The sequence below is a fragment of the Chiroxiphia lanceolata genome, chromosome 5, assembly GCF_009829145.1.
Source record: "Chiroxiphia lanceolata isolate bChiLan1 chromosome 5, bChiLan1.pri, whole genome shotgun sequence".
NCBI lineage: Eukaryota > Metazoa > Chordata > Aves > Passeriformes > Pipridae > Chiroxiphia > Chiroxiphia lanceolata.
Genome location: NC_045641.1, coordinates 31210837 through 31233067, shown reverse-complemented (window position 1 = coordinate 31233067; position 22231 = coordinate 31210837). Strand labels below are relative to the sequence as shown.

The following is a 22231-nucleotide window of genomic DNA, read 5'->3' as shown; positions in this document are numbered from 1 at the left end:
TTGACTAATTAGTCACCAATTTGATAGTTCAGAGAAAATTAGGAAAATTCCTGCCTGTTGCTGCTAAGTAGCTAAGTTATGAAAAAGTAACCATTTCCTTTAAATTCACTTCTCATTCTCCTCTTTTTACAAGCATTTCTTCATTCTGCTGGGATATAAGACCTTTTAACATTATTTTCTATCTGTTAGGTTTCTGGTGTAGGAAACATCTTCCTGACACACTGTATCAATCCTTAAAGAGGATCAAACAAAAAAAAAAGAATAAAAATATTCAAATTTCAGAATTATTAGGATCCTCTTGAGGATGACTTTCTTGTTTTCCATTTCCTGTCAGAATTTGATTTTGCAAAGGAAGCTGACATATGCAAACCCTGATCACATTTCAGTTTTATATTTAAACTTATGAGAGTGATTCAGATTTAGCTTGGGATTGTCAGAGCTTCAGGTGCTCATTTCTTTAACTCAGGAAACAGCTCTGCAAGGAAAGCATATCTAAGGACAATACCATGATAGATCAATAAGAGCATTATATGTCATAACACATTTCTATCAAAGATAAAGCACTTCCCACTTGTCTGAAAGGTGTACACCTATCTCCTGGAACAGAAAAAAGGAAAAGAGACAAAGCAGTATATCCAAAACCAAGTACATACCAAAACTGACGGGGAAAACAGAAATAAACTAAAGAATTTTCAATTTAGATGTCAAAGAACTAACACTGAAATCTTTCCATACATGTTAAACATGACTGTGGAAAAAACTGCAACACAGCAGAGGAACACATATTCTCAGAGAAGTCCATTATAAAGCTATGGGAATCACAATTTAATGTTGTTACTTCCCTCCATAAACTTTGTCACACAAACACATTGCCTCCTTCACATGCTGTAAAATGAAAGATGAGAATACCCTGCCATATATATCAAAATAAGTTGTATTCAATACATATTTGTATCAAAAGATAGAAAAGATACGTCACTGTAGCCAAAAAGGCACAAGAACATAAAGAAGACAAGTTTTGTATATAGGGATTACATCTTTTATTAGACAAACTAGTCTAATTAAAAAAAAAATAAAACTAAAAGAAAGCTTGAAGGAGCACAAGCTCTTATACAGGTCTGAAATAGAAGCAGCAAACCAAAGTTTGCTATGAAACTACATTTCATAGCACATCACAGTCTGTTCCTTTCCTATTGTCACATCAGGCAGGTGATAAGCCTCCCCACACTTCAGGGGATAAAATTATCAAATCTCTCCACTTTGCTGAGCAAGTTACCAGCTACCTTTTCTTCTGGGTGGCCTAATTTACACACACCTAATTTGGCTTAGAGCAGCTTACCCCCACTTCTGCCAGTTTGCTTCTACATCTTGCCTGGAGAAGGCCATGTGTGCTCAATAGTTTGCTTTACTCAGCGTACAAACCTCAGCTTGCCAACAGGTGTTAGTGCACCTCATCTCCATGAATTGTGTCCTATTTTGTTGCCATCTCTCGTGATGTGCTAACACAGAATAATACAGATGCCTAGAAATCTGCCTTTTACTGCAGAGGCATGACAATGAGAGAAACATTTCAAGAATTAGCATCACTAGCATAAGAGAAAATAAACACTTCCATAGTAAGAAATAAATTCTTAGAGAAAATTACAGACTTGTGAATGAAATAGGAGAGAATTCTGTATGACACAGTATTTTTAGACTGGATAAATGCAGGGGGGTGAGAGTCATTTTTGTTAGTAGCTGGATATTTTCCAAGAGCAGTTCAACACTAGATTGAAAAGTTATTTTTAGAAATTTTATTTCACTCTTCAAATGTGCAGTGCGGACTCAAAAATTCTGAGAGCATGCAAGTAAATTTCCAAATACTCAAACAGCCCCAGAGGGACCATCTAGATTTTGCATTTTATCACCAAGATGAAGGAGAGTACAGGGTGCACTTGCTGCCTCTGTGTCCATAGAGTATACTGGGATGAGGTCTGGATCAACATACTGGGCAATGCAGGTGAGCTGGCAGTGGGGTGTTTTAATTAGCAAAGTGTTCTGCCCTGCAGATAGTAAAAAAAGAAAGTTTTGTCTGTCTTTAACTAATGACATTGGCACTCCACCTTTCCCATGATGTAATGTGATTTAATGTTATCTATGATGTAACTTAGCCTAAATAAAAGGAAACAAGGTAAGGAAAAAGGCAGGGGAAATAACATAAATTTCAATCCAAAAATTTGCCAAGCATGAGATTAAAATGATGAGGAAAAACTGCCTCCACTTTTAGAAGTCCCAACGCAGCACTGTTGAGTGCAAAAGGCCAGAAGAAGGTGGCCTTTGGTTATGTTACCATCCTCTTCACATTACACAGCTCATCAACTCTGTTGTTGCAACATTTTCAGGCAATTGATTACCTGGTTAGGAAGCACAACTTAATGAGTCATGAGCAGCAGTGTTTGTTGTGAGTGGCACGTGTTTGTTTAATCCACACAAGAAATTAAATGAAAAGCATCAGTAGCCATTTCAAACCAGCTGAACGTCAGAGAAAAGCAAATAGTTTTATATTTGTAATAGTACACATTGGCACTGAACCCTTCTCCTGCATGAAAACCAAAAGGCAAACAAGGACCCAGTGAATGCTTGTGCCCATAGAGGCTGCATGCATCGCTGGCAACAACTAGCCATGAAATTGAAAGCAAATATTTGCTCTGCTTAAAAAATGTTCAGACTGTAATAATTGTATAATGCTGTAAGCTTCGAGAGCTTCTCGATCATTCATGGAGGCTGCCTCTCTGCTTGCTGAATATATACAGTACGTGGGGGGAGGTTCCCAGGAATTGGCTATCACTCACTCCCCTGGTTAAATCCAGAACATGTTCAAACAGAATTATGCAAGTGAATCAAGGTTTGATACACCATATTTTTAATTTCCTGGTTCCCTGTAACACAGACTGCTGGGTTTTTTTGTGGCAGTGGGCATGCTCCAAAGTTTGATCCCTGTTTCATTTAAGGTCCTGATTTGGGTTTCTTAAAACTACAATCAAAATCTTGACATTTCCTATGCCAGGCATGCTCCAAGCATTAGGTGGGTTGGGGGAAGTTGAGAGGCTGGATTTCTTCTGTCTCAACCAAGAATGGAGTAGGGGAGGCTGTGGCTGAGCTCGGCTACTTTTTGTCTGCTACCAATCTGCCACTTGACACCCAGATTTTCCCACCTCTCACCTCTTCAATAAACCGCAGGCTTTAGTGCAAAACCCAAAAAGTGCAAAACTTAAAGAAAATTGAAGAGCTCCACTTTCCTGGGATGCAGGAATAAATGCAGTTTTATAACCCAGAGATCTGTACAGCTCCTGTATGACCGTGGTCACTGCTGCAGGGAGTTGGAATGAGCCACCATGCTCCCTCCAGCCTGGCATATAGAGTATCCACTCTGAGACTTACCAGAGGTTTGAATGACCAGCCCCCTCTTCTGTGTTATGAGGCAGCCCTCACCAGATCTGACAATGCTGTGACCCTGCTCTGGTCCCAATCACCCCAATGCTGCCCCTGTCAGCTCACATTGGTGTGCCCTCACTGAGGCTTTCTGGGTTCCAGGAAGGGTCCCGCTCTAGGGAATTGAAACAGCAATGCAGTGGGGACTCTTGAATACCCAGTCTGGGAAGGGAACATGAAGGTGTGGGAGAAAAAAAAAATCCCTTGTCCAGGAGTGGAAACTCAGGTACCAGACAAGTTCTTGTAGAAAACTGCTGTAGATTAAAAATACTAGCTCAGGATTCAGAGAAGCAAAGCTGCTTGTGCACCACCTGCCTGTTTCTGCCTGTACCGTGGCCATTCTGGGAACTGATCTGAGCTCAAGGTTGGAATAGTGTTGTTCCTAACGTGGATGTGTGCCCCAGCCTGGCTCAAAGCAAATGAGATGTCTATGCAACTACAGCCTACTAAGGAGGCATGCTCCTCCCCAGAATCCTCCTTCCCTCTAGACCCTTGTAATTCCAAGCAATTATTTACATCATTACATCCTGGACTCACCATTACAGGCCAAATTTCAGAAAGCGCTTCAGCACAGAGGATGTTTTATGTATCTCTCTGCCTTCATTGACTTCAAGAAGCTTCCAGTCAGCCCTAATGCTGGCTGAGATTGCCAAAGAGGCAACTTCCCGCAGCCCCCCTGCATGCACATGGAGAGGTGATGGACTCTGCAAAACCAGCACCACAACTCTTTCTGAAAACAGCAATACTAGATGACAATCTTTTAGAAAGGCATCCAGAATCTGAACCAGGTAGTATTTGCAATGAACATGAATATTTCAGAACACCTTTACAAAATGCAGTCACTCCTTACTTTTACATCTGCATTAGGCTGTGAGTAATACTAAAAACACACTGGGCTACGTACACTAGTCTATAATAATATTTCCAATGCGACTTCAGTACCTGAGTGCACAAAATTTGCAGGATCAGGCTATGGTTTGGTGCCAAGGCAAGGCTTTAGAAAGACAGCATTTTCAAATGGACATTGTGGACTAAGCACACACTTAACAAACTGCAATCAAGTTCTTGCATGAAATACAAGCTCTAAGCCTATTTGCAGGAATTTTTAAAAATTTATTTATTATTAGAGCTATAGTAGCATCAATATACAATACATATCTGTAAATTTTAGCTATAAAGTAGTAATACAAATTTGCATATCATATATATTGTAATATATCTTCTGCCTTCTAGTTATTCGAGCTTTATACACCAGGTCTACTGGTAAAGCATGATCTTGTAAGAATTTTTTCTCCTATCACTTACCTCAGGATAAAGTCTTTTAAACCAACTTCTAGAATTTTACATGGGTCTTAGAAATTTTATTGCACTTTACCTCTGACACAGTCTTATTAAAATGTTACCTGTTTTCTTCATCTTCTGAGTAAGCAATGTGAAACATGGTAAAACAGGAAGGACCTCTAGATGAGTGAAAGCAGTGGGAATCAAAACTACTGAATCTCTTCTCTGGTGTGAAGAGCCTCTGCTAATGTTTGACTTGCATATGTTCCACTGATAATCATTATCTTGTTTGCTGTAAGAAGGTACATAATTAGTTGTATGCATTGCTAAGTTAACAGCATCTTCTGCTAACCTGCTTGTCAGAAGAGGCTGTAGGACAAGGCAGGTAGTCTTCACTCAGATGTTCAACTTCTGGTCGCAGCAAGTGTCCCAGATAGGACGCTAAGGGATGTAAGTCCAGATAGGAGAGGAATATAAGTCCACAGTGCTAAAACACATTTTAGGTTGGCAAATATATAGCTGTTTGAAGACAATAAAACAGATGATGGTAAGAAGCAGGTTCAGTTTTCCATCTCCAAAGATGGCAGGAGCTGGCATGAAGGCAGACCTACCTCTACAGAAGTAAATACTGATATTTAAGGCAGACACCTGAAATATTTTCTATTGTAATATTATGCTCCTACAATTAATATGACCATACAGAATTGTACAAAGAGTAGGGATTTGTTCTGGGAAATAAAATTTGCAGATGCTGTATCCAACTGGATGTATGAGCAGTCTCATTTTGTACCGAAAATCTATAGCACCTGGACCTGCATGGAAGACTCTTTCATCCAAAAGAAATGCAACAAAAGGTCTTTTGCTTATAGGATCCTTTCAAGGACATCAAAGGAAAGGGCATTTAATCTTGAACTAACTAGTCTTGCCCTAACATTTGACAGAAATCCTAAATAAATAATTATTCTCCTTTTTTTCCCAAGTTTTCAATCTGCAGTGGGGCTAATAACACTTGCCACTTGTAAGCAAAATACTAGGAGATGCTGAAATGAAAAACACTGTGTAAGTTCAAAATACTGTAATCAATAATTCTACAAAATGACAGACTCCTCACTTCAATAAGTGCCCTTAAAAAAAAAATTATGTACTCTAAAGATAATTTCCCAAACACTATCCTTGAAATCAGAGGATTCAGATATGGAGTACTTAACTAGATTGCAGGAATGCATGCCATTTCTAGTCCTGTAATTAGGCAACAGAGCAGATCTAATCACTTCATTAACGTAATGGCAGCTGCTATATGAAGCCCAAAACCAGAGAGAGAAATGGTTTACCGCACAGGTACCTCAGAATGTGTTTAAGCATGACTGCTAACAGAACTGCATACCTCGACATTTTTGTCTGCCATTTGCCTTTTTCCCTTATTTGCAGCTTGAGCTCAATAGCCTGTCAGTGACATGCAACTGGTGCTGAGCAGCTCCATGCCGCACGGGAGACTCAGGGGAAGCCGGAACACCAGCAGGGCTTGAGACTTCCCTGTCTCGAGTGGATCAGGAAGTTTTGCTATATTTATAACATGAAGTTCCACGTTATAAATATAGTTTATCAGTTTAACGTTCTTTCTACAGAACTTAACTCCTCCATAAACACATGGTTAAAGGCAACACATTGTTAAAGGCATGCACATTTAATAACCACTGAACACACGTGCACAGAGCAGTGCCTTGGCCTATAGCACTGTCACAATCTCTAGGGAAGGACTTGCAGGAATACACAACACCCAGTGCCTTGTAAATTATGGATCAAATTTTGCTTTCATTTATTTAATCTAGTTTTAATGAAAATGGAATTTGTTTGCATTTTAAAGAATTGCAAAAGCTAACGTAAACGTTAGGGGAAGTATGAGATGGGTACTGGGTACCACATGAGGCACCTGTCTGGTTTTACCACTGCATTAACAACATCAGATTTTAAATAAACTGACTATTTCTGCTGGACTTTGGCCATACTTTCTGATGTGCCCTCGGGTGTGTCAATAGTTTTATTTTGGTTTATTCTTTTAAAAAATATTAGCCATCAAAATGTTTTAAAGGACTTCATTTTAACCCAGTCCTCTACTCCCTGAGTATTAATTTCTCGTGTGTAAAGCTAAGATTTATTAATTGGTTGTTTACTGTGGTGATTTAAAGAGTTCATCATTTTTCCACCATCCTGAAAAGCTTGTCATCTTCTTAGATGGGAATTGTCAAAAAAAAGTCACTCCTTTTTTCCAAATTCACCCATTTAATGATTTTTCATGACCCCATAACTTCTGCAGGATACATTATTGCTGGATTACACTAAGATCAGTACATAGAACCTGGATACTAACAGGTCAGCATCTAATATCATATATAGTCAGGGAAATGAGCACTGGTTTCTAAAGATACTGAGTTCTCTTAACTCCTATAGATTTAAGCCGCAGTGAGACATGTTCAGCCACTCCGAAAGCTTTAAATTAATGTTATGGATTTACATATATAATATTTGGCACTCAAACTCTGAATCAAGCTTTCTTTCTTTCTTTTTTTTTTTTTTTTATATATATGTATATCTATCTTTACTGGGCTCTGCACTAGCAGGCTGGTCCCAGATTAAATAAATTAACTTTAGTATAATTTAATACAATACATAACTAAGTATTCTTAGAATAATTTAATTCACAACAGTTATCAATTATTTCATGTTTCTAGACATATCCCATCCTCCATAGATGGAGCCTTTTATGCTTGGACTAGGAGTTGCAATTTGCGTGGACAATTTCTGGCAATATGACATAACAGGTACTGTCCCTCAAAATGCTGGCAAGCCTTTGAAGTTACTCTATAGAAATGGAATTGCAAAAAATATCCTTTTCTGGAGAAAAGGAGAGAGGATCTCATTTTTGTATAGAAACACAACTCATCATCTTGGTCACCACAAAGTCTAAGTTTACTCATTTCAGAAAGATCAAAATTTTATGGTCTACTCAGACCATATAACTCGGTCTATAGCACTGTAAATTGACATGAAAAAGCAACACCTTAAAAGCAAGTAGATAGAAGAGCATTTTGTTACACCTACTTTTAAAGTGTGTTTGAATGACACTTTTACTATGGCTACAGGGACCTATCATATTGTAAATCTTTTTGGTTTAGTCACTGCTATTTCCTTAACCTCACGCAAGAAGTTTGAAACCTTTGTATCCCAATAAAACACTTGTTCTGACCAAAGAAAAGAGTTAGAGCAGATGATCAGGAGGTAAGAAGAAAAAGCACAACTACCTGGTTTGTTGCATGAATTCCTGAATCTAAAGAGGAAGAGCAGAGGACAACTCCTGTTAAACCAGGATTACTCATCATAGTTGTATACCATACTTTGGTCAGAAAACAAACAAATGATAACATATCATGGTCACAGAGTCACTGCCATGCATGCAAGATTTCGGAGCCCTGGAAAACTGACTGTCTCAACACGCAGAGTTGGAGGCGGCTGAACACATGTTTAAACACAGTTGATGCTATCAATGTTCACTAAATCTGTGACAAGTGTGGGCAGTTCTTTTCAGAGTATCGCGCAAGACCAGTCATGTACATATCGTACATTATGCATCGTAGTCAGTGATGTTCTCCCTTGCTCAGCTGCCAGGCAAAATATCCTCCTCTGCTAATGTCACAGATTCAACATCGGGACCCTGCTAGCAGCAGAAGGCTTTTAACATGGCCATAGATTTCCAAGAAACCTTTCTTTTTGTTTGCTAGCAAATCCTGGAATGACAGACTACAGAAACCATAGATATTTTTTTGAATTATTACTTTATTTCAAAGAAGAAATTTGCACTGTGCAGTGCAATAGCTTGCTGTACCACCCAGAAAGATTACATCCACCTCAGCACAACCCATGGAATGTTTGGGCTTGAGGCACTCCCAGCCCAGGTAGGTACCAGTACTTTGTTCATCCTTGCAGAACATCTGCAACACTTTTTGAGCCCACAGTCTCAGTGAAGCCTTGGTGGAAAAAGGCTCTCCCTGTCTAATTACTTCCATTAAGAGGACCGGTACTGCCACCTCCTGTGAGCACCCCATGGCTTAGATGCCGCCTTATCAAACCTGAGCTCACAGGCTCTGCAGCAAATGGACACAAATTCTTCTTTCCAAAAAACAAAACCAATTTTAAAAAACAGCCCCAAAATTCTATGTGCATTTTAGTTCAACTTGATTTAGATGTAGACTGAGGTGCAAAAATAGCCACTGCCTACACCCTGTGCTTCCTCATCACTCTTGACTGCTCTTGAAGGGCAGTCAGAGACTTCAAAGATGTTCAAGGTCACTTTCTGGCAGCAAGCACCCTCACTGCAAAACACAGGATTTTTCTCCCTAAGGTGGCTTTTCACTTCTGGTCTGTTCTCTTTTATTCTTCTCTCTTTCACACAAGCACTAGCATGTAAGTTCAAGCATGCCACTGACAGATGTACTAAAATAGAGGTGAAGAGAACTCTGTAAGCACCTCCAGCTCCACCTGTCAGGCTTGTCACATCAGCTGTGAATCCCCCACCCCAGGTACAGCCACCTCCAACCCCAGCAATTCCATTCCCCTGGGCTGTAGTCACATATTTGCCAGAGGGTAAAATAGTTGAAATGGGTAATCATACAAAATTAATGACGCTCTCTCATCAGCTTTGTGCCAGGTGCAAGAATTGTGCTTGGAATGCCTGGTAGGCTTTGCTGCAATTTGGAAGCAAAAGACAACAAAGAAGTCAGCCAAGTCCCACTTTCAATGAAATGCACCCCAAATCAAACAGCATTCTGAAACTGCATAGAGAAAATTGCTAAATGCTCACATGTGTGATAATATAGTAAAACAAAGAAGTATTTGGTGTCTTTTGATTTTAGCTCACTTTTACTATGTAGTTATATTTTTTGTTGCATACTAGCAGTTTCCATTAGGCAGTAAAAGTTAGTCAATAAGCATAAATTTTTGAAGGACAGTTCAGAAGGGAATTTTCCAGACTCTGTAAGAACATTGCACTTCAGAGGGTAGTTCTGAAAATGAATATGGCTGTTGATTCATTTTAGGCTGGCAAAATATAGTCTAAAAATATTTGGAAGCTGTAGGTCTGAACAAAACAGAGAGAGGCTCAGGGCTATTTCAGAGGAAAGAAAAGAGGATCTATTTTGACTAGATAAAAGTGTATTAAAAGGCATTCAAGAAGAGAACTACCAGTTCAAGATGGGTAAGAGAAAAAAAAATTACGTGCCTCAAATATAAAGGTAAATTCCTGAATCTTTTTGGTATATCCGAAACCAGATATGGGAATGATTTAAGACTGAAAAGGATAAAGACCCAGAAGGAATGAATAAGGTCAATAAGAAGAGAATGGTACAAAAATCTGTTGAAAAAAACTTACAAGAAACCATAAAAACTAGAAGATGCTTGCCACAAGCATCAAGGTTTCACAGCATATCAAGACAAACAGAACCAACAGTGATAAAAAAACAGAGAGAGACTGAGAGGGAGAGTGGAGAAATTTGAAATACTAGAAGTGCAAAGTAAAATAGTTTCCATTTCTTAGAAGTGCTAAGAATTTTGTGGAGCTGTATTAAGATATGTTAAAAAGATTTTTTTTCAAATTCTATAAAAAATTAAGTACCTTGATTTTAAGAATGTGCATGACAAGGTAAGAATCAAATAGCCTGCCTTTACAGCTATAAAATGAAAGCTGGTAGCAGAACACATCAAATCAATGATCACTCACCTGATAGCCTGATAATGTTCTGGTTTAAAGAAACAAAGTTTAGTTTCCTCTTATTCTCTACAGCAACACTGCCTGACCACATCCACTATATAACACACACTTTCATTCAGTAATCTGGGGGAGACGTTGATTTTCAGTTCAAGATATATAATCTAATTGAGTCTAAATTGCAAATACCTTCTTATCTGCTTTCAGGCATGATGCCTTGCATGTAGGGTTGGATGGGCAGTGAAGCCTCTAATTTGGAATCCAATCCCACATCTTTTGTCAGTCTGAAATTTCTCTGGGATTGCATATGATTCTGGTGTGAGCCCCAAGAGATTTACTCACATGAGGAAGCGTTGCAAGAGCAGCCCTTGGCTTAACGCCCTTGGGCAGCTAGCTTTTCCTTGGGCTTCACTCTCATTGCTGGGATGATATAGCTCTTGTCCTAGCAAGGTGCAATGGGATGGGTGTTAATTACTGTTTGCACAGTGCTTCACATTCAGAGAACTCTGGGGTCCTCAGCACAGGAAAGATGCTGTTGGAGTGGGTCCAGAGGAGGGCCATCAGGTGGCTGGTGCACGTTTCTATGAGAAAAGGCTGAAAGAGTTGCTATTGTTCAGCCTGGAGAAGAGAAGGGTCCAAGGAGACTTTTTAGGTTTTAATTCCCAAAAAGGGGGCCTATAAGAAAGATAGTGACAAACTTTTTAGCATGGTCTACTGCAATAGAACAAGGGGTGATGGTTCTAAACTGAGAGTCAATTTAGATCAAAGGAAAAATATTTTTTCCCGTATTCTTACATTACAAAGAGGGTGGTGAAACACTGGAACAGGTTGCCCAGAGAGGTGGTGGATGCTCCACCCCTGAAAACATTCAAGGTCAGGTTGGACAGGGTTCCCAGCAACCTGATCGAATTGAAGATGTCCCTGCTTATTGCTCACTGTTCATTGAACTAGATGACCTTTAAAGGTCCTTCTAACACAAACTATTCTATGAACTGCCCTATTGAAAAAAAGATGTGGCAGAAGCGCCAAAATGGGAATGCAATTTGTATATGCAAAGCCAGTGATTTGAAAAACACAGTTCTTAATGTGCGTCCTCTGCCTTTTTGGCCTGACATTTAGAAGACCCAACGTTTTCAACATTTAGTGGAAACTCCAGAGCAAACACCTCAAGAAGCTTCTGGAAGAGTTACCACAAGAGCCTCTCAGCAGCCATTCTCCCCCACTGTGGGCAGCCAGGCAAACTGGCCCCAAAACCTACACCATCCAGAATCCTTTCACTCTTTGCCTTGTGACATCCCATGCGAGTCATGTGTTGTGTGGAATGAAACTGAGGACAGCTGCAATGCCATCTTGCTTCAGGTTTGTTCTTAAAGAGTTTTTTCCAAGTCAAAAAGCTCATACAATGCTTTCTAGAGATTAGTACAGAAATAACAAGCTACAGCAAATCACCTGTGCATCAAATCCCCCCTTGTATTTGCAAAAGGTGTCTTGCCCCAGCTGGAAATGCTCTGACCTCTCGAACGCATGGCAGCATTTTCAACATACACATTTTGCATGACGAAACAGGAAATCGGGTTACAAGATAATGCCAGATCTCCCGTAGCCATTTCACGCTACAAAAATCCGACCTGCCTGCCAGGAGGGGTTCTCTTGTGGGCAACTGTGGCGCGAAGAGAGAAAAATTATTGTCTGTTGTTGTAAAAAGAGTAAAAAAAAAAATTTTTTTTAAAAAGAAAGGTTCTGAACATCCATGGGGTCAGAGAGCTGCGGGTGTCGGAGACCGCCGTGGGTCCCCTGCCCGGACCACGTGCGACCCTCTGCCCCGCGGGGACGGCACGGCCAGGGCTCCTCGTCCCGCAGCACCTGGTGACGCGGCCCCAGCCCCGGCCCCTGGCCCGGCGCGGCGGCGCGCCCGGCGCGCTCCCGCCAGCCCGCCCACCTCCACATGCACACACCCGCGGCGGGAGGAGGAGCGGCATCTTCCTCGCCGTCTTCGTTTCGCCAGTTTAATTCCCCTTGCATCCTCGCCCCTTTTTCTTCCTCCTTTTTTTTTTTTTTAATTTTAAATTTCTTGTTATCCCTGTAATTATTTGTCGCGGTGCTCCAGCCGGCTCCCGGCGGATAGGGTGGATCGTTTGTCGTGGGATCCCCGCAGCTCCTGGGGAAGGTAGGCAGCAGCTGATGCAATCGCGGGGATGGGGCCGCGGCTCCCCGCGCACCCTTTGTCTCCGCGCCGCGCGGGCCGGAGCCCGGAGCCCTGAGCTCGCCGCGCTTTGTCCCCGCCGTCTGCGCATCCCTCTCCGCGCCCCCAAAACGTGCCTCCTCGCCCCCGAGTGCTGCGCATTCCAAACGCTAAAAATGCGCGTAGCGAGCCGGGGAGGGGCTGGGGGAGCCCGGCGGGGCGGGAGGGGACGGGGGGCCGGGGCTGGGGCCGGCCATGCGGCATATCCCCGCGGCTGGGGCGCGTTGCCGGGCCGGAGGCGGGGGGGCGGTGCTGCCCTAGCCGGCTGCTGAGGCGGGCATGGAAAAAAAACCCCAAAAGCCCAGCAGAAATAAAACAAAAACCTGGTAGTCGGCAACTACGAGCTTCCGCTTGCAGCAGGGAAAAAAAAAAAAGTAGTAATAGTAATAATAAATGAGTTTGCCCCAGGTGACGGCCGGGCCACGGGTGCCGCAGCCCCCGCACGGTGCGCGGCCGCGGTGTAGCCCTGCCCGGCTGTGGAACGTTCTTGCCTTTCCCTTAAACCCTGCGCTGCTATGGGGTCAGTGCAAGTTTTACGGTATTCGGAAAATGCAGGCGCGTACGCGTGTGTGTGGTGGCCCGTAAAGACATCGTAACAGCTGAGGTAGTCCGTTTTAATGAGCAAAGGCGAGAACAAAAAGGGGCCGGTGTGAATGCCCGGGTGTGCATTGGCTCAGAGGTGTGTGCGTCCAGGTCGCTCTTGTGACAGGGAGCTTGTTCCATTGTTTTGCAGAGTTCGTAACGCAACCTGTAGCTAGGATGCGTCTATCTCCTAGTGAAAGAGGAGACGAGGAGGTGTGTAAACCCGTGCTTTGTTTATGTGACATTGGAAGGACTGAAATTTCAAAACCCCGCATCTGGCAACTGGTTTTATGGAAGTTGAATCTATAGTATGCTTGTGCCACCAGCCGAACTCACCTCATGTTCTTAGGCTATTCAGCGTCCCAGACTGCTGTGGGACATTTCTACCAACCTCTAGTTCAAATTATAGATAGGAACCTGTGCTTTTGTGGTGCTTCATTCACCTTCGGGTTTGTTTGGCTTTTAAACGTGCTTGAAAGGCAAAAGAACATAGAAGAGCCATTGTTCTAAAAGTAAAGTGTTAGAAAAAGATACTTTTTAGTTGATAAAATACATTCTGGGAATAAAAATAAAAACCAAGAAAGTGACTTTCTGAGTCCAACATTCTTAGATCAGAAGTAAAAACAGCTACAGGGAGAGAAAGAAACAGCATCCTTCCATCTGATGTTTACTTCGTTTGCTACCAAAATACCAACTTCGTTTTAAAAGTCTCTAAAAGGCAATTCCATCTGTTGCTGAAGGATATAGATATCAATAACTGCCCTTTTCAGGTTAGGAGCCCCTGCCGAAATGGCATTGAAATCTGCTTGCAAAACCTGCCTGAAATCTAGGAACTGCCATATTGCTGGTAAGCAGAGGCCTTCTGCTGAGGCTTGATGGAAATTCACTGACTAAAATGGGATCTGCTTCACAGTCGTACTGAATGACTCCTATTTGACTTTGCCTTTTCCGAAGTTTTTTTTTTTTTCTTTTTAAGAGGCACCATAGAGAGAGCACTTCTCTGAAGCACATTGCAGCATCCTCTGGCTTGTCACTTGAGGCTGTTTATGCTGTAGTTGGGCCAACTGGGCTTTCTAGCCCAGGTGAGGACAGGAGACAGTTGTTAGCGGTGAGGGCCACACTCCACATACACCTGTGCAGAGGATTATCCTCTGAGTTGTTTGAAGCTTTTTGAAGACTGCTGTAAAACACAGAGGATCAACTGTCCTTCATGACCAAATCCCGCTTTTTAGAAAGGTTTTAGAGGATGGAAGGTGAGGCGGGGCTCTCTCAACCTTCCTGCTTGCAGGCTGCTTGTCCTGGGTCTCTGTCCTACATTTTGTCTGTGTTTTTCTGGTTTGGGAGTTCGTTTTTTTTAGCAGGGGAAGAGTGGTGACTGAGCAGAAATGGGACTTTCCTTCCCTCTGTGCTCTCCTCTGTGTTTTTTCAGCCTGCTCATTTCTGTACGAATCCACATGGCAAGTAGCATGACAATAACCACAGCTTTAAAAGTTTGTATTGTGAGGACAAATGAAATGTTGTGGGAATATTTAAATATTTTAAGCCTGAATTCAGTTTCCTTTCTGGTAGGTATTTACTGCTGTGACCTTAATCCAATCCAAGAAGTTTGAGTGGCTGCTCTTGGGAAAAATGGCAGCTTTTTCATGTTTTGCAGTCAACTCTCATAATATTTGTCTGCGCTTATCAGATAAATATCACTCTGAGTCTCTTAGAGTCAAAACTGAGGTAGAGAAATTACTTGTAAACTGTGGCAGAAGGCGAGTTACATATGAACTTATACAAAGGGTTCTTCCTTCTGTAGTACAAAATTTATTGAAATAGGAATTTCAGAGCTACTGTTTAACCCTTACAAATACATCTGGGTAGTCTGTTTTGTTGCAGTGCCCCATAAAGTCCCACTCATACAGCATTTCCACTTTCTATGGAAGACGAGTTTATTTGTGGCAGTGTGTTCTGGGATCTCTTTTCAAAACCGAGACTGTTGAGAGGATTTCACAGAGAAATATAATTAGGAAAAAATGTGACTATATTCCTCTGCCAAATGCCTTTCCTAAATTGACTGGGAAGGGCTCAAAACAAAAATGTACTTAAACCCATTTTCCTTTATGGTTCATCTTTAAGTGTTTTGCTTAAAGTAATGAATCACTGGGTGAATCAGACTGAGATTTTATGGTTTCTTATTTGCCTGCCTTTGATCAGCTGAGTAGCCTGTCGAGACTTAATTTGGGACTGTGTTCTCTTTCTTTATGGCAGCATGGAAGGGCAGTGTGGAGAGTGATGGGGCAAAGCAGGAACATTTTCCTGTTGCAGTGCAAGGTCATGCACTACCAAGAGAAAGGTCGACAATCCACATTTGTGCTCATCGCTTCTGAGTGATATATAGCATCCTTTTCTGAGCTTCCTTCCGCTTCCTTCCTAAGTCTTCTGTGCTTGTTTCCCCCCTCCCCATCTTATCTTTTAACTGTTTCCATCCTGTGTGCTGTGGAAGCTGTGTGAGAGAGAAGAAGCCTGAAAATGAAAGGTGGTGGTTTACAGCCACCAAAGAAGCAGCTGCAGCAGCTCGAAGTCCTTCCAGCTGCTGCACTGCTTTCATCCTGGCGCTGTGTCCGATGGGCAGGACAGCTGTGTGCTGGTACCTTGTCAGTTCTGTGTGGCTCCCTGAGCCCAACTGGGGCTGGGCTGCCGTGGGACCGGAGTGAACCCGCTTCCTTCCACTGCTCCTGTGGCTGCAGCCTGCTGCAGAGGGGCAGAGCTGAGGAGCTGGAGGCAATGACATTTCAAGCACTGCAGCTGTTTGCTCAGTGGATGTGAGTCAGTCTTTAATTTCCAAGCTCTTTTTATCTCAGTGGCTGTTCTCTAATCTCTCCATTTTGTCCTTCCTGTAGATGAGGAGTAAATCTGGAGCTTTATGTTCCTCATGTCAGGTGTCACTAATGTGGAACAAAAAGGAGATAGTTGCTTCCCCGCCTCCCAACGTGATACTGTTTCGTATAAAGCTTATTTTTGCTTTTTGTCGTTTTAGTGAATAGTCCGTGCACAGAGTTTCAGGCTCAATGTTTCATTGTTTATATCCATGATATCTTACTGGTCATATTGGTCTACTTTGAAAGAATTTTCAAAAGTATGAGCAAAGACATATCACATCTTGGGCTTTGCAGGACTAAAACCAGCCGATGTGAAAATCAAGTGCTGGATTCTGATGAGTTTTAGCCAACCAAGAGGAGTTCTTGGCAAAACTCCCTTTGTGAACGAAATTGAGTCATGTTTCATCTTTTGAGTGAATTAGCTTGGATTTCATAGTTAAAAGTGCTTAGTGTGTCTTGGATATTTACAAATCCCAAGACTGACTGTGGGAAGCACACAGTGAATGAAGCTCCCCCCTGGGTGTGCAAGGGCACATTACAAAAACCATATCCAGAGATGGGCTAGATGGTGTCCAACTCGACCAATTATCCAAATGCCTCTTGCGTACTGGCTCAGCTTTTGGGCAGTCATGTGCTTTAAGGTGACACTTTTTGAAAGATGTCATTTACGGGACATGAAAGAAAAAAAAGTCGTGAATTAAACCATCACCAGAAACGATTCATGCTTGAACCAGCAGAAGAAATAAAGATATACCGTCTGTATAACATTTTTTTTCAAATACAAGGGTTTTGATCCCATTACTGCTCTTGTGGAATTTAACAGTCCAGAAAACTGGAGTTGCAGGGATTATTTTTTTTTTTTATGTTTCAGAAGGCAACAGAGAAAATTACCACAGTTCTTGGAATGTGCTTTAAAGGCTTGTGAAGGTCTCAGTGTCCTTGAAAAAAACCCCAACTTTCATTTTATCTTCTTGTGTCATCACATAGTCCTCCTGAATTCTGTGACCAGTTGTAATCTTTCCCATATTCTGCAAGGAGCACACAACAAATAAATTATCCATAAAGGGTTTTACAAAACATATCATGGAACGTTTAAAGAGAAAGCCAAGCTCCTAGGTCAGAGCACTACTTTTTCTATTAAAGGAGGGGCTGGGTCAGCTACCAAACAAAGGCCCATGAGGTTCCTTTTGAAGGGTCATTAACTCTTTCCTGGTTTTCTCTTAGGGTGATTCCTGCTTCAAGGAGCAGTGATTGCCCATCTGAGTATAAAAGTTTGAAATAAGAGCAAAATTCTAATTTCTTCTTCATGATTTACTTTGTGTGTGTCTGGAGAGAGAGGTTCTCTTTTTGGAAGGTTTAAGGATGAACAGAGTATTAGGCACAGTGACTGAAGTGATTGGGATTTCTGCAGTCACTCTTCACATGATTATTTACTGCCTTTCAATGTGAATTAGGAATAAAGCTCAGTTTAGGAACTCTTGCTAACATAGCATTTTTATTTGCATTTCTTTTATGACATTTCTTGAATGAAAAGGTTGTAAAAGTACAAATATTACCATGCTGCTTCCAATATAGCTCAGTATCAACATATAGTGAATTTTTATTAGTTGAAGCAGTTTGGGTTTTTCTTCCCACGGCATTAGTGGTACCTACACCTGAGGTGGCAACTTGCTTAGCTCAGCTATCCTAGCATTGAATCTCCCTTGGGGAGTAAAGCTATTGCAATTGTAGGGAACAGCTCAGTGAGACTTCAGACCACTCCTGTGGGTCAGGGTAAGTTGTCCTTCAGCAGTGCCAGGCTCTACTGTAGAGGCCAAGTGACGAGCCTGGAGCGGACACTTGACTTGTAGGGAATGAAGCTGGTTGATGTGAACGCTATCATTTGGAACTGTAGATTTTATTAAGGCTCTGCGGTTTGTCACATGGGTGAATTTGAAGTTTAAAATGGGGAGGAAAGTTATATGACCACCTGTACTCCATTGACTGTGGAGGGTGCCCAGAGTGATTAGCAATGACAATGGGTTTTCTCTGTATATCTCTAAGATAACTGTATCTTTGCAAAAATTTTGTGATTTGCATAGTGCTTTATTCCAGGTATCACATTTATCACCCTTTCTCTCTGAATCTTAAAGGGCTTCACAAACTGAGTGTTATTGTCGCTATTATCATCTTAATTTTACAGATGGAAGTGTTAAGGGCATGTTAGTTTTTCTTTGGTGATGAGTTCATGCCATGACAATGAAAATTTCAGTCCCCAGCCCCACCCACCACTCTCTTCTCACCCTCCTCGTGTTTTGGCACTGAGATGAGGTTTTCTCATACTTGGAAGTGCAATGCATTATTTCACTCAATTTTTTTTTCTTTCATGATTTTATTTTGGTGTTTTTTTAGTAAATCACCCTAGCAAGAACCTGAAGCAGATTCAAAGATGACTGTCGTGCTGCTTCAGGAACAACTTGTCTGCCTAAGAGCTGGAATCGACTGAAATGATTACTGATGCTTCAACTTGTACTAAGATTTCACTCCATCTTATAGAATCGTAGAATGGTTTGGTTTGGAAGGGACCTTGAAGATGATCTTGTTCCAACCCCCCTCCCATGGACAAGGACACCTTCCACTACACCAGGTTGCTCAAAGCCCCATCCAACCTGGCCTTGAACAATTCCAGGGATGGGGCATCCACATCTTCTCTGGGCGACTTGTGCCAGTGCCTCACCATCCTCACAGTAAAGCATTTCTTCATAATATCTAACTTAAACCCACTCTCTTTCAGTTTAAAGCCATTCCCCCTTGTCCTATCATTACATGCCTTTGCGGAAGTCTTCATTCAATTAATTTTCTGTAGAAGCAGAGTTTTGGTTAAAACAGACAAAGCTTGTCGCTCCTTACGAATAAAGCAGTGAGCTATGCTCCTGCCACTCTGGCCCTGCAGTGTTTCAGTGACAGAGGGCCAGAGCAGCAGCTCCTGAAGCCGGAGCCGCACGTCAGTGAGCTGTGCAGCCAGCTCTCCAGTGTGCTGTTTACCTCACATGAGTGCTAATTTCAGCACCTGCTTTTGAAACACTTCATGGAGAATTTATTAAGCACAGCCAATGTCAAGGCAGTTCTGAAAATCCTCCTGGGGCACCATGATGCAAAATGGTGCCCAGAGGAGAAGCTTCTCTGCTTGAATCTCAGATGAACGTTGCACAGGTTTGTAAATGCCAGGGGATACAGATCCTGGTACAGAGGTTGTAAAGTGTCTTAAAGAATATTTTATTTTAGGAAATCATGGTCACAAGAAGCTTGAGGATTCAGTGGGCTTGATCCTTGCGATCTCAGCAGTTGCCGTCTCCTGTGGCTTTATCCTTTTATAAAAAGATCGTGCTTCTCTTCCAAAATAGGTAGACAATTTTATCCCTGCAGTCTCCTGAAGACTGTTCCAGAATGTCACTGCTAAAACTACCCTCTGCTTGCGAGTCTGCATTTGTTTATCAGCAGCCTAAATCAATGGTTTTAAAAATATTTTATTGTGCTAACATTTTAATACTCGAGCAGTTTTCTCCTGGTGTCTGTGGTGGAGATCTCTTCTGTAGAGGAGTTAAAAAGGACTCAGCTAACATGCCCCAAACTCTATCCTCACAACAGGCTGTACCAGGCCCTGTCAGCCACCATAACCATGTGCTTAGTTGCTCTTTCAGTGGAAAAGAACAGATCTTGCTCTACTGTTAGCCTTGAGACTGGCCTTTAAAGTTTGTACCTGAAGTTTAGACAGGGTGGGCCCTTGAGGAATTGTTAGGAGCACATATACATTTTAAAACTGCATTTCTGAGAAAGTATTTACAGGGAAGAAACTGCTCATTTGCAAAGTCCTCTTCTGCGTGGTGGAGATGTGGTATAAAACAGAAGTATTGGCTTCTGTAAACTTAATTTGAAACAGGCAGCTGTCATAACTGAACAAGTGAACTACATCCTCCTGTCTCACCCTGTAAGAGCTGGGTATGCTCATGCCTCTTTGGTTGCATGCAAGCAGTTCGATGGCTTTGAGGTAGCCCTGAGAAATTTAAAAATATTCCCAGATTAATCTGGCGTCTGAGTGTTCACCACATACCCCAAGGTGAATAGTTGTTTGGCAGTACTGCAGGAAATTCATTCACAAAATGGGAATTGAGAGAGTTGTGGTGTAGGAACTTGTTTGTGAATAGCATACTGTTGCCTCACTACCACGCTGGACTTGTAGCTCAGCTTAGAGTGGTTGTACTCCAGAAAATATTGGTCTTTCAGTTGATTTGCATTGCTGATAAGGAAATATGTAATTGTAGCAGACTTCTCTGATCTGCCTTTGGTGTTATTCTCAGTGCTTTTATGCAACACATCTATCAAAGGAGAGTTCACCTGATCATCTAGACAGTAACTGCTTGACACAAGGTATACATTACTCTTTCTCCCATGACGCATGAGCTCAGCGATTTGGTTTTGTCTGCTTCTGTCCTTGTTCATTATAAGTTTAACCATACACAAAGCATCATCTACACATCCATTTTACCAAAAGTGTGTTGGAATATATGTATTAGTAGAACGGGGTACTGGGATAACTCACTCCTTCTTTCCACTTAGCATCAGCATGGACACAATGTGCTTTATATTTTTAATTAAGAATGGAGAACATACAGAAGACAAACATCAAATATCAAAATGTGACTTGGATAAGCAAATAATTTTTATTCCTTATTTTGTAGGCAGTTCATCTCTTTTTCCTGAAACAAACAGACTGGGTTTGCTCACAAGTTTGTAAATAAAGTATTGTCTTCAGCAGTTGGTTGGAGGACAGGGTAAATTTGTAAGGTTGATCTCATTAAGGCATATAAGATTACTACTGTTCTGCAATGCATTGAGGTTATAACCTGAGGTCCATCTAACAATACAAAATTGCATAGTAAGGATGGTCCCTCCTTGCAGGTTTCACTGGTTTCTTCTGGTGATATTTCCTGCTGTTGGTGGTATACATCTTAGGTTTTTTTCTTGTGTTTTATTTAGGTTGCTGACACTGTGGCTGCAGTTTATTCACAAGATACCAACCAAACACTAGTATTTGAAGAACCACTTGGATAGGCACAGTTCCTCACCCAGCATGCCTTTCAAAGCTGGATTAGAACTGACTGAATTGCAGAATATGACTGTCCCTGAAGATGATAACATCAGCAATGATTCAAATGATTTCACAGAGGTGGAAAATGGCCAGATAAATAGGTGAGTATTTTTCCACTGACGTTTCCTCTGCTAAGAAACACACTGTTTAAAAACAGCATTCTAATTTTCAGTATATGTCTTGAATTATTCATTACCAAGTCATGCTTCATTTGAAGATGTAATTTGAATTTCATACGTAACATCTGTTGGGCATAGGCTGCAATAGGAGATAAAGCAAGCAGAGTGGCAATTTATTCATCGTTTTGAATCTTTCAAATTAGTCTAATAAAATTCACAAATGTATAATGTAGCAAAAAGCCAACATTTTGAAATATCTGCTTGCACACAGCAAGGAAGTAATAACAATTAATACAGTGGCAGAATTCGGGGCAAATCTTCTTGTTGGCCTTTGATCCCTGATATGACAATTTTAACCTGCCTGGCCACATCCATGCATCCAAGCTCCTGGAGGTTTACAGCTGATGTGGTTGGCAGCAAGTGTAGTCCCAGTCCGTGTTTGCAATTTGGCAAGATAAACTGGGCAGCAGTTTGCTCCCTTCAGGCAGGGGTGGCAAGAAGATGGTAAAACAGAGTCTTGCACCTAAGTCATATCAAGTTTCAAAAAATGCATGAATACTGGTGAAAATTGCTAGTTACAATTATTAGGCTGTTGGCTTTTTCTGTAAGCAGTAGTCATTTCCAAAGAGCTGCCTTTTCCACCAGAGAGTAGTTCTCCAGCCCTTCCTGTCAGGCTCCAACAGGTGCTGAGCCAACCAGTTTGTAGCAAAGACCTGCTGACAGACTCTGTTTGGGTTTTGTGAGGTGTAAAACAGGAAGCTCTTTTTTGATCAAACTTCCTTTTCA

At 41.6% G+C, this 22231-nt stretch overlaps 1 protein-coding gene across 2 annotated transcripts in view; it reads left to right on the top strand.

Annotated features, from left to right (window-relative positions):
- The first annotated feature begins 12432 nt into the window (after nt 1-12432).
- SLC38A1 (solute carrier family 38 member 1) overlaps nt 12433-22231 on the top strand; it is a 41837-nt gene continuing 32038 nt past the window's right edge. For both annotated transcript variants that reach the window (XR_004357108.1, XM_032688040.1), the window contains exons 1-2: nt 12433-12677; nt 21215-21427. Coding sequence is in view for 1 of the 2 variants with exons in the window: in XM_032688040.1 (XP_032543931.1) it covers nt 21309-21427 (119 nt within the window). In the remaining variant the exon portion in view is untranslated. The remainder of the gene's footprint in view (nt 12678-21214; nt 21428-22231) is intronic.